At 40.7% G+C, this 12803-nt stretch overlaps 1 protein-coding gene across 5 annotated transcripts in view; it reads left to right on the forward strand.

Moving 5' to 3' along the window:
• The window catches only part of ZFYVE1 (zinc finger FYVE-type containing 1), a 54244-nt gene that overhangs the window by 22664 nt on the left and 18777 nt on the right, over window positions 1–12803 (forward strand). For all 5 annotated transcript variants that reach the window (XM_004466051.3, XM_058293109.2, XM_071213814.1 and 2 more), the window contains exon 4: window positions 7334–7548. In XM_004466051.3, coding sequence (XP_004466108.1) covers window positions 7334–7548 — 215 coding nt within the window. The remainder of the gene's footprint in view (window positions 1–7333; window positions 7549–12803) is intronic.

Consider the following 12803-nt stretch of genomic DNA (forward strand, 5'->3'; position numbering starts at 1 on the left):
TCTTCGGAACATGGATGGTTCATCATAATAGTAGAAGAATTAGAACATAATGGGCACAGGATAGGTAAGAAGGTAGATGTGGGGTATGTATGTATGTATGTATGTGTGTGTGTATGTGTGTGAGGTGAGAGCAAGAGAGAAATTTCTTGCCTTATTGTTTCTCTTTTCTTAGAGAAATAAGATGTGAGATCAACCCCTGCGTAGGAAGATGAGGGAGGAGGGACAACAGCTGTATTTGGATGCAGAGGGACAGTCGTATTGTCCTTAAAACAGTTATACCATCCATTTGTTTATTCATTCAACCAAGTTTATTAGGAATAAACATCAATGCTGAGTGGGCACAGAGCTGAAAAAAAACAAAAAACAAAAACATTCCCACCCTCAAATAGCTCACAGCCTAGTTGGGGAGACCACAAGGTGTTCTTTCTATGGTAGATGTAGGTACTGGAGCTGTGGGAACACATAGGGAGGACACTTTACTTCTCCAAGTGGGATATTAGGAAAGAGGAGGTGACATTTGAATGCTGAAAGACATGACTAGATAGAGGGGAAGAAGGATATTCTAGGAAGAGCAAACATCTAGTGATTTGATGGTATAAGGTATGTTCAGGGAACTGCAGGTAGTTCTGCAATAAGCGTCCTAAGTTCCATTCTGGCTCCCCTTCATTCTCCTCATGGCATCAAGAGTGATCTTTTTAAAGACTTAATTAATAATTTAGATCATGTCACACTCCTGTTTACAAACCAGTTTTCCACTACACTCATAATGAAATCCAAATTCCTAAATGGGGTATACCCACGCTAACTCCTGCCTATGTCTCTGATCCCCTTCTCTGGAGCCCTCACCCTTCATTATCTAGCTTTCTTCTCTCCCACTGAACACACCACCACATACACGCACACAAACATGCATGTGTATTATGTGGAAAATTAGCAAATAACTTGAGGCAATTAGAGATAAAAACAAAATATACCAAAACTTATGGGTGTGGCAAAGGCAGTTCTGAGAGGGAAATTTATAGCTCTGACTGCTTCCATTAAAATAGAAGAAAGATCTCAAATCAGAGACCTAACTTCACAACTGAAGGAAATGGAAAAAGAAGAGGAAATGAAACCCAAAGTGCATGGAAGGAAGAAAATACCAAAGATTTGAGTGGAGATTAATGAAATAAAAAAAATAAAAACAATTGAACCAGCAAAACCACAAGTTGGTTTTGAAAAGATCAATATAATCTACGAATCTATAGATAGACTGACCAAAAAAGAGAGAGGACACAAATAACTAAATCAGAAATGAAAGGGGACTCTTGCTGACACCACAGAAATAAAAAGGATTATAAGAGGATACTATGAACAACTATGCAGACAAATTAGATAACTTAGATGAAATGGACAAATTTCTGGAAACATACAAACTATCTGTACTGACTCAAGATGAAATAGGAAAGAAACTGACTGAGTAATAGAAAACCTCCTGTGGCAGTTTGATATTGTTTAGAATTCCAAAGATAGATATTGGATTGTATTTGTGATCTGGTCTGTTCCTCTGGGCATATTAGATTATTTTGGATTCAGAGGTTTCACTTTTACTTGCTTAAATGATTAAGGTTTTGCTTGGGCCTCATTAGTAGGATGTTGAGTCCCTGCCCCCTTGGTGGGTGGGGATGCACAGAGAAGCTGCACCGCAGAGAAGGGAGGTGAGAGTTTTGATCCTGGAGCCTAGGAAATAAACACACAGAAGCAGATATGTGAGGAAGGAGAGAAGGTTCCATTAGGCACGGCAGAGGCCCTGGGAGGAGAGATGAGCTATTCACCTCATAGTCTACAGCTGGCCTTGTGGAGACAGCAGAGCAGCTGAGCCCAGAGAGAAATAAGCTCCGGGAAGAAAGGAACGCAGGAAGCCTGAACCCTTGCAGATGTTGGCAGCCATCTTGCTCTAACATGTGGCAACAGACTTTGGTGCTTTATGACCTAGTAATTGTAAGGTTCTACCCCAAATAAATACCCTTTATAAAAACCAACCGATTTCTGGTATCTTGCATCAGCACTCCTTTGACTGACCAGTATACCTTCCAACAAAGAAAAGCCCAATACAGATGGCTTTGCAGGTGAATTTTCCCAAACAATCCAAGAGGAATTAAAACCAGTATTGTTCAAACTCTTCCAAAAATTTGAAGAGGAGGGAATACTTCCTACCTCATTTTCTGAGGCCATTACTCTTATAACAAAGCCAGATAATGATACCACAAGGAAAAGAATATCCCTTGTGAATGTTGATGCAGAAATCCGCAACAAAATACTAGCAAATTGAATCCAACAGCACATTAAAAGAATTGTACAATATGATCAAGTGGAATTTATCCCTGGTATGCAAGGGTGGTTCAACATAAGAAAATTAATTTCTGGGAAATGCATGTGGCTCAACCAGTTGGGCTCCTGTCTCCAATATATGAGGTCCAGCGTTTGATGCCCAGGGCCTTCTGGTGAGGTCAAGCTGGCTCACACAGAATGCTGGCCCACAAGGGAATGTCATCCTGCACAGGGGTGCCAGCTGACTGAAAGAGCTGGTGCAGTGAGATGAAACAAGAAGAGACACAGAGGGAAGCAGACATGGCCCAGTGGATAGGGTGTCTGCCTACCACGTGGGAGGTCCACGGTTCAAACCCCTGGCCTCCTTGACCCATGTGGAACTGGCCCATGCACTGTGCTGATGTACGCAAGGAATGCCATGCCATGCAGGGGATGGAAGCCCCACGCGCAAGGAGTCCACCCCATAAAGAGAGCCGCTCAGCGCAAAAGAAAGTGCAGCCTGCCCAAGAATGGTGCCTCACACACGGAGAGCTGATACAACAAGATGACGCAACAAAAAGAAACACAGATTCCTGGTGCTGCTGATAAGGATAGAAGCTGTCACAGAAGAACACCCAGTGAATGGACACAGAGAGCAGACAATGGGGCGGGGGGGGGGGGAGGGGGGAGAAATAAATAAAAAAATCTTTAAAAAAAGAAGAGACACAGAGGAGAGAAAATAAGAAGAAGTAGCAGAACAGGGAGTTGAGGTGGCGCAAGGGAGTAATTGCCTCTTTCCCACTCCGGAAGGTCCTGGGATGGGGTCCTGGAGCCACCTAATGAGAATACAAGCAGACACAGAAGAACACACAGCAAATGGACACAGCAAACAATGGGGGTACGGGGTAGGGGGAGAAATAAAATCTTTTTTTTTTTTTTAAAAGAAAATTTCTGTGATACATTCCATTAACAGAACAAAAGAAATAACAAAGCGTCTGATCATTTCAATTGGCATGGAAAAGGCTTTTGACCAAATCCAGTACTTCTTCCTGATAAAAACTCATAGAAAACTAGGAATAGAAGAAAACTTCCTCAACATTATAAAGTGCATACATGAAAAACATCATAATGGTGAATGACTGAAAGCTTTTCCTTTAAGATCGTGAACAAGACAAGAATACCCATTGTCACCACTGTTTTTCAATACTGTACTGGAAGTTCTAGCAAGAGCAATTAGGCAATAAAAAGAAATAAAGGCATCCAAATTGGAAAGGAAGAAATAAAACTTTCCCTCTTTGCAGGTGATATGATTCTATATTCAAAAAATATAAAAAATTCATGACAAAGTTTCTAGAACTAATAAATTCAGCAAAGTGGTGGGGTGCATGATCAACATGCAAAAATCAGCAGTGTTTCTATACACTAGTAATGGAAAAGCTGAAGAGAAAATGAAGCAAAAAATCCATTTATGATAGCAACTAAAATAATCAAATATCTAGGAATAAATTTAATCAAGGATGTTGTGGCATTTTGAGATTATTTGTGAATACCCAGATTGTTTGTAAGCTAATCTCATTCTCTGGGTGTGCTACCCTTTGAATGCATTAGATTCAATTGATGTGTTGATTAAATTCATGTTAAGATTAGGGCTTTGATTTGACCATGTCAGTAGGGTATGACTCAGATTGAGTCCCTACTCCCTTGGTGCACTGATATAAATGGACACTCACTCAAGAAGACACACAGGAAGAGAGAGACAGCTCTCTCTTTTTGATTCTGTGGCCCCAGGGGAGAGATGAGCCATTCGCCTGATAGTTTGCAGTTGAAGAGAACAGAGCAGCTGAACAGCTTAGAAGGCCCAAAAGGAAATGAGCCCAATGCCAGAGACTGATATAGGAAACCTGAGGGACCAGGCAGAGATTGTCTGCCATCTTGCATCAACACGTGGCAGCTGACTTTGGTGAGAATGCAATCTTGAGTTGGACTCTTTAGGGCCTTATTTTTTTTCCTCCACATTTAAAAAAATATATATTTCTAGGGAAGTGGATGTGGCTCAATTGATAGAGTGTCCATCTACCATATGGAGGGTAAAGGGTTTGATCCCTAGGGCCTCCTGACCTGTGTAGTAAGCTGGCCTGTGCAGAGTGCTGCAGTGCACAAGGAGTGCTGTGCCACACAGGGGTGCTCCCCTGTAGGGGTGCCCCACACACAAGGAGTGCACCCCTCAAGGAGAGCTGCCCTGCATGAAAAAAGTGTAACCCACCCAGGAGTGGCACTGCACACACAGAGAGCTGATGCAGCAAGATGATGCAACAAAAAAAGAGACGCGGTTTCCCAGTGCCACCGGATAAGAACACACAGCGAATGGATACAGACAGCAAATTACAGGGTGGGGGAGAGGTAGGTGGGGAGGAAGGGGAGAGAAAGAAAAATAAATCTTTAAAAAAAATTATATTTCTCTTTCTTTTTTTTTTTAAAGATACATAGATCACTCACAATGTTACATTTAAGGCCTTATAAGCTTTTACCCCAAATATGTACTTTTTGTAAAAGCCAACAGATTTCTGGTACTTTGCATCAGCACCCCTTTGGCAGACTAATACAGGTTGCACACAGAAAAGTATGTAATGTTGCTAAAAGAAATCAAAGAAGACCTAAATAAATAGAAGGGCATACCATGTTAATGGATTGACAACTATTGTTAAGATGTCAGTTCTACCCAAAGGGGATTTACAGATTCATGCAATCCCAATTGAAATGCCTACAGTCTTCTTTGTGGAAATGGAAAAGCCAGTCATCAAATTTATATGGAAGGTTGGGAGGGGGAGGGAGTGAGGCATATGGGAATCCCCTGTATTTTTTATGTAACATTTATATAATCTAAAGATTCATTAAAAATTAAAAAAAAAATTATATGGAAGGGTAAGGGGCCCCAAATAGCCAAATCCATATTTAAAAAGAATCCATATTTCCATATTTCCATAAATCCATATTTAAGGAAGCGTACTTGGCCCAATGGATGGGGCGTCCACCACATGGGAGGTCTGCGGTTCAAACCCCAGGCCTCCTTGACCTGTGTGGAGCTGGCCCATGCACAGTGCAGATGTGCTTGGGGAGTGCCATGCCACGCAGGAGTGTCCCCGCGTAGGGGAGCCCCACGCACAGGGAGTGCACCCTGTAAGGAGAGCTGCCCAGTGCAAAAAAAAAGTTCAGCCTGCCCAGGAGTGGCACCGCATGCACAGAGAGCTGACGCAGCAAGATGATGCAACAGGGGGAGACAGAGATTCCCATGCCGCTGACAACAACAGAAGTGGACAAAAGAGCACGCAGCAAATGAGCACAGAGAACAGACAACTGGGGTGGGGGTGGGGGGTGCGGAGGGGAGAGAAATAAAAATAAATCTTAAAAAAAAAAAATAAAGAGAATTAAGTTGGAGGACTCATACTTGCTGATCTTAAAGTTTATTACAAAGCCACAGTAATCAAAATAGCTTGTTACTGGCACAAAGCAGACATATAGACCAATGGAATAAAATTGAGAGTTCAGTGGCCAAATTGACTCAATGGGGAAAGAATTGTCTCTTCAACAAATGGTGCTGGGAAAATGGATGTCCAAATGCAAATGAATGAAATTGGATCTACCTCATACCATATAAAAAATCAACTCAAAGTGGATCAAAGACCTAAATATAAGAACTAAGGTTAAAAGAAAAACAACAACCAAGATTATAAAACTCTTAGAAGAAATCATAGGGAAACATCTTCAAGACCTTGTGTTAGGCAGTGGTTTCTTGAAATTTATACCCAAAGCACAAGAAACAAAAGAAAAAATAAATAAATGGGACCTCATCAAAATCAAAATTAAAAACTGCTGTGTATCAAAGGACTTTACCATGAAATTAGAATGACACCCTACACATTGATAGAAAATATTCAGAAACCACATATCTGATAAGGGTTTAATACCCAGAATATGTAAAGAAATCTTACAAACCAACAACAAAAAGCTGACCTAATTAAAAAATAGGCAAAAGACTTGAATAGAAATTTCTCCAAAGAAGACATACAAATGACCAAAAAGAATTTATGATGATCAACATGATTAGCCATTAGAGAAATGCATATCAGAACCACAATGAAATATCATTTTACACCCACTAGAGTGGCTACTGTTTAAAAACACAGATAAGTACAAGTATTGGAGAGGATGTGGAGAAGGGGAACTTCATTCATTGTTGTGGGAATATAAAATGCACAGCTTTTGTGGAAGACAGTTTGGCTGTTCCTCAGAAAGTTAGGTATAGAATTACCATATGACCCAGCAATCCCACTTCTAGGTATATAACCCAAAGAATTCAACTTGAAGAGATGGGCACAGTTTACATCTTGACATTATTCACAATGACCAAAAGATAGAATCAACTGAAATGTCCATAAATGGATGAATAGATAAACAAATGTGACACATACATACAGTGGCATATTATTCAGCTCTATAAAGGCATGAAGTTCTGATTTGTGTAACCAACCTTGAAGACATGTTGAGAGAAATTATCCAGACACAAAAGGACAAATATTGTGTGATCTCACTGATATGACAGAATCGGGAAACTCATAGAGTCAGAAACTATTCTAGGTTACCAGGGGCTGGGGTGGGTATAGGGAATGGGGAATTAAGGTTTAAATTGTACAGAGTTTCCATTTGGGGTGAAGGAAAAGTTTTGATAATGGATAGTGGTGATCATAGCACAACATTGTGAGTGTAATTGACAGTACTGAATTACATAGTTGAAGGTGGTTGAAAGGGGAAGTTTTAAGTTGTGTATATGTTACTAGAATAAAAACTTCAAAAAATATGACTATATAACACAAGTAGGGCAACCTAATATAATATGGGAACTCTATTTTCTGCATGGTTTTTCTGGAAATCTACAATTTCTCTAATAAAAATAAAGTCAGTTCATACCACTTTTATAATGAAAGATAGTTAACTCTTTTGTTTTAAAGAAAGGTCACTGCTCACATGCCTCTTTCTGCTGGTATAGATCACCCTTCAGAGGTGCCGGAGAAGCTCATCCAGGACCGGTTCCGGAAGCTGGGCCGCTTCCCTGAAGCCTTTAGTTCTATTCACTATAAGGGAACGAGGACTTACAACCCTCCCACAGACTTCTCTGGGCTCCGGCGTGCTTTGGAGCAGCAACTAGAGAACAACACCACCCGTTCTCCCCGGCACCCGGGGGTCATCTTTAAAGCCCTGAAGGTCAGTTGGCTCCTGCCCCAAGTGCTTCTCATTGAGGTACTAGCAGGTGGTGGAAACTCTCAGTTCTGCAGCTTTTATTATGCTGGAGAGAGGTGTTTTAGGAAAAGAAGGTAAGTTCCCTCTTCTTGCTAGGGTATGAATACAGAGGAGTCTTAAAAAGTGGAGGTCCTCATGTCAGAAGAAAATTCGGCTTTTGGGGAAGAGGAAGAAGCAGTCATTCCTGGAGGGCGTTGCCCAGCTGTGGTGAGTTGACCGTGTGTTGAGGCTCAGTCATCTGGATAGTAGCCTTTGTGCTTTATATTGAATAACCTTTTCGTTCTGATAGATACAAAATATTTCATTGTCTAAATGGGACCAAAATAACAATTGTTGGACAAGAAATTGTTTATAAATTTTCCATTATAAATAGCATCACAAGTAAATACCATATAAGCTTTCCATATTTGGAGCTATTTTCCTAGGGTCCCTTGAGGTAGAATTATTGTGTCAAAAGGATATGACTGGGGAAGCAGATATGGCTCAAGCAGTTGCGCTCCCACCTACCGTGTGGGAGGTCCAGGGTTTGGCTTCCAGTGCCTCCTGGAGAAGATGAGCAAGTCGGTGAGCTGGTGCGACAGGCAGGTGCAGCATGCTGATGCAACAAGATGAAGCAACAAAGAGACACAAAAAGGAAAGACAATGAGAGACACAACAAACCAGGGAGCTGAGGTGGCTCAAGTGATTGTCTCTTACATGGGGTGTCCCAGGTTCTGTTCCTGATGCCTCCTAAATGGAAGACAAGCAGGCACAGAGAGCACCCAACAGATGGACACAGGGAGCAGTGAGTGCAAACAGCAAAGGAGGTGGGGAATAAATAAATAAAATCTTAAACAAAAAGGGTGTGACTGGACTTCTGGGACGACAGTAGGCTAGAAAGACATGGGACTCTCTTCTCTCTCAGAAAAATACCTAGAGGATAGGCTGAAATGACCTCAAAAAAAGTCTTCTAGCGTTTAGGACATCAGGTGAAGGCTGAACACTGCCCAGAAGAGAGAGGGACAAAGGAAAAGATTCCCAATGGCAAAACTGTAGGAACCTATTTCACAGTGATCTGGTCATGTCGTAGCAAACACTCTGACCACGCATTGAACTGAGAGAACTGCTAAAGAGCACATTTGCTGGCAGACCAGGAAAGTGCACATGAGGAAATTAAAAGTAAATAAGTAAGAGAGGCTTTTTCTGGCCTTTATGGCCTCCCGCCCCAAGACCCTAGGAAGTGGGTCTTCAACCTATTGCTGGACCCAGACCCCAGTTTTGGTAACTAACAGGGACAATCCTGATGATCTAGGTTGAACCAAGAATCAAAGAGCAACACAGTCTACTGCCACTAAATTCCTATGAAAGAAATCGCTCAGCTGAGTAAACTACGGGTTACTGCAGATTTTTTTTTTTTTTTTTTTTTTTTTTTACTGCAGTTCTTTAACTTTTTCTGGAGCTTTGTCAAAGATGTTTCTGCCAGTTCTTGGTAGTTTTTCAGAGTTTCTGTGGGATGATGGAGCCTAGAAACTTCTTACTCAATCTTCATAGGGGTAGTGTCTGGATGTGTTGTTTTTTAATTGTGGAAACTTATGAACAGTACAGATTTTCCTTTCTCAAGTACTCCCAAGCATACCATCCAGTAGGATGAATTAATGTGCTCTCTCATCACCATCCATTACCAGAACTTTTCATTTTCCCTCACCCCAAACAGAAACCCTATATCCATCATGCATTACCTCTCCATCCCCCTGCCTCTGTACTCTACTTTCTATCTCTATGAGTCTGTATATTCTCCCTGATGGAATAATATATCTGCCTCTTTATGTCTGACGTTTCACTCAATGAGTGGCACATATTAGAATTTCACTCCTTTTTTTTCCCTTATATTTATTTCTCTTCCTCCCTCTCCCTCCCCCCTCCCTCCGTTGTCTGCTTTCTGTGTCCATTCATTGTGTGTTCTTCTCTGTCTACTTGTATTCTTGTCAGTGGCACTGGGAATCTGTGTCTCTTTTTGTTGCGTTATCTTGCTGCGTCAGCTCTCCTTGTGCAACGCCACTCCTGGGCAGGCTGCACTTTTTCCACATGGGGTGGGTCTCCTTATGGGGTGCACTCCTTGCGCGTGGGGCTCCTCTACATGGGGGACACCCCTGTGTGGCACAGAACTCCTTGCACACATCAGCACTGTGCGTGGGCCAGCTTACCACATGGGTCAGGAGGCCCTGGGTTTCAACCCTGGACCTCCCATATGGTAGGCGGATGCTCTATCAGTTGAGCCAAATCCACTTCCCTCATCCTTTTTAAGGCTGAGTAATATTCCATTGTATGTATATACCACATTTTGTTAATCCATTCATCTGCTGATGGACATTTGGCTTGCTTCCACCCTTTGGTTATTGTGAATATTGTTGCTGTGAACCTTTGTATACAAAATGTGTCTGAGTCCCAGCTTTCGAGTTTTGGAGTATATGTTTAGAAGGGGATTGCCAAGTATCGCAGTTTGATATGATTCATGAATTCCAAAAATAGATATTGGATTATGTTTGCAAACTGGTCTGTACCTGGGCGTGATTAAATTACGATTAGGGCATTGATTGGGCCATATCAATAGGGTGTTACATCCCTGCCCCTTGGTGGGTGGGGCCTCACAGATAAAAGACATGGTGAAGGACAGAATTGAAGTTTTGATGGAGTTTTGATGGTGGAGTCTTGATGCTGGAGTCTTGAGCTGGAGCCCCAGGAAATAAGCACACAGAGGAGCTTGGTTATGAGGAAAGAGAAGCAAGCCCTGGGAGGAGAGGAGCCCTGACCCCAGAGAGAAGCAAGTTCTGGGAAGAGAAGAACCCTGAACCCAGAGAGAAGCAAGTCCTGGGAAGAGAGGAACCCAGGAAGCCTGAACCCTGGCAGACGTTGGCAGCCATCTTGCCTCAACACGTGGCAATAGACTTTGGTGAGGGAAGTAGCTTATACATTGTGGCCTGGTAACTGTATGCTTCTACCCCAAATAAATACCCATTATAAAAACCAACTGATTTCTCATATTTTGCACTAGCACCCCTTTGGCTGACTAATACACCAAATCATATGGTAGTTCTGTGTTTAACTTTTTGAGGACTTGCCAAACTGGTTTCCATTTTATATTCCAACCAATTTGAGGGTTCCTATTTCTCTGCATCCATATCACCACTATTTTGTTTTTTAAATAATAGCCTTTCTAGTGGGTGTGATGGGGTATCTCATTTTTTTTTATTTGCTTTTCCCTAATGGCTAATGATGTTGATGGAGGGATCATTTTTGACATTTAATAATTTTAGCCTTATTTTTTTCCTCTTTCTTTTTTCTAAGTACTTTTTTTAGTAGAGAAGTTGTAGGTTTATAGAAACATCATGCAGGAAATATAGAGTTTGTATATACTACCCCCCTATTATTAACACTGCATTTGTTACAGGGATAAAATAATATTGTTATAACTGTACTATTAACTATAGTTCATAGTTTATACTATGGTTCACTGTGTTGTACAGTCCTGTTTTTAAAAAAGTTTTATTCTAGTAAAATAGAGACAAACTAAAATTCCCCTTTTAACACAAATGTATAATTCAATTACATTCACAGTGCTATGCTACCATCACCACTGTCTATTACCAAAACATTTCCATCACCCCAAACAGAAATTCTGTAGTAATTAAGCATTAACTCTACCCCCACTCTGGCCCATAACATAGTCCAGTTTGACTATATGAATTTGTTCATACTAATTTTTTCATATCAGTGAGACCACACAATATTTGTCCTTTTGTGTCTGGCTTCTTTCACTCAGCATGATATCTTCAAGGTTTATCCATTTTGTCACATGTGTCAGAACTTTGCTCCTTTTTTTTTCATTTTAAGAGATATTGAAGTATATCATTTACATATGAACATACATAAATGATAAGTGTATAGTAAAAGTTGTAAACTTATAAAACAAATGTGTATTTCCATACAGGGTTCCCATACATCACCCCACCACCAATACCTTGCATTATTGTGAAATATTTGTTACAAACTGTCAAAGAGCATTGTCAAAATATTACTACTAACTGTAGTCCATATCTTACATTTGGTATATTTTTCCTCCAACCTACCCGATTATTAACACCCTGTAATAGTATTATGTATTTGTTATAGTTCATGAGAGAATGTTACCATATTTGTTTTGTTAACCATAGTCCATCTTCCAATGCAGGATTTACTGTTATACAGTCTTAAAAAATGTATTCCTTTTTGTGGCTAAATAATATTCATTGTATGTCTAGACCACGTTTTGATTTTCCATTCATCAGTTGATGAACACTTGGGTTGCTTTCATCTTTTGGTAATTATGAATAATGCCGCTGTAAACATCAGTGTGCAAATATCTTGCGAAGTCCCAGTTTTCAGTTCTTTTGTGTATATACTTAGAAGTGGGATTGCTGTTTAATTTTTTTTTAAATAGTAGCCATTCTAGTGAGTGTGAAATGGTATCTCATTGTGGTTTTGATTTGCATTTCCCTGCTAACTAATGCTAGTGATGGATGGATCATTTTTTTGTATTTAATAATTCCAGCCTTATCTTAATAATGGCTTCCATTTTGCCTTCTTCTGTTCTCCATATACATAAAGATATTTGTTCACATTCTGCCTGTTTCTTTTGTAGATATTACTACATTACTACTGGCTAACATTCATGGAGTGCATGCTATATATCAGGCACTGCTCTCTGAACTTACTTTCTCTTTTGGAGGTACTGAGGATTGAACCTAGGACCCTGTACATGCAAGGCAGGTGCTCAATCAATGAGTTACACCTGCTCTGCTGAACTTTACTTTTTTTTCCCCTTATTTGGTTGCATCATCGTCTTTTTGGCGCCTCTCCATGCTGCATGGAGGCCTGTACCTTCCCATACAGGTCCGGGGCACCTTTTTTCTTTTTTTACCAGGAGGTCCTGGGGATCGAACCTGGGTCCTCCATATGGTAAATGGAACCTCAGTTGCTTGAGCCACAGCCACTTTTCTCTGAATTACCCTATGAGCTGGACAGTAAGGGAACTGAGGCATTGAGAGTTTAATTAATTCTCCTGGGATGACTCATCTAGTAAGTGGCTGAAAACTTTTTTTTTTTTTTTTGTTACTTTTAACCCTAGACTCTATTCCTTTTCAGTGGTTACTTCACTTTTGAGATCAGAGGATGTGACCCTTTTTAAAGGCTCCTGACATATG

The sequence above is a fragment of the Dasypus novemcinctus genome, chromosome 3 (assembly GCF_030445035.2).
Source record: "Dasypus novemcinctus isolate mDasNov1 chromosome 3, mDasNov1.1.hap2, whole genome shotgun sequence".
Lineage (NCBI taxonomy): Eukaryota > Metazoa > Chordata > Mammalia > Cingulata > Dasypodidae > Dasypus > Dasypus novemcinctus.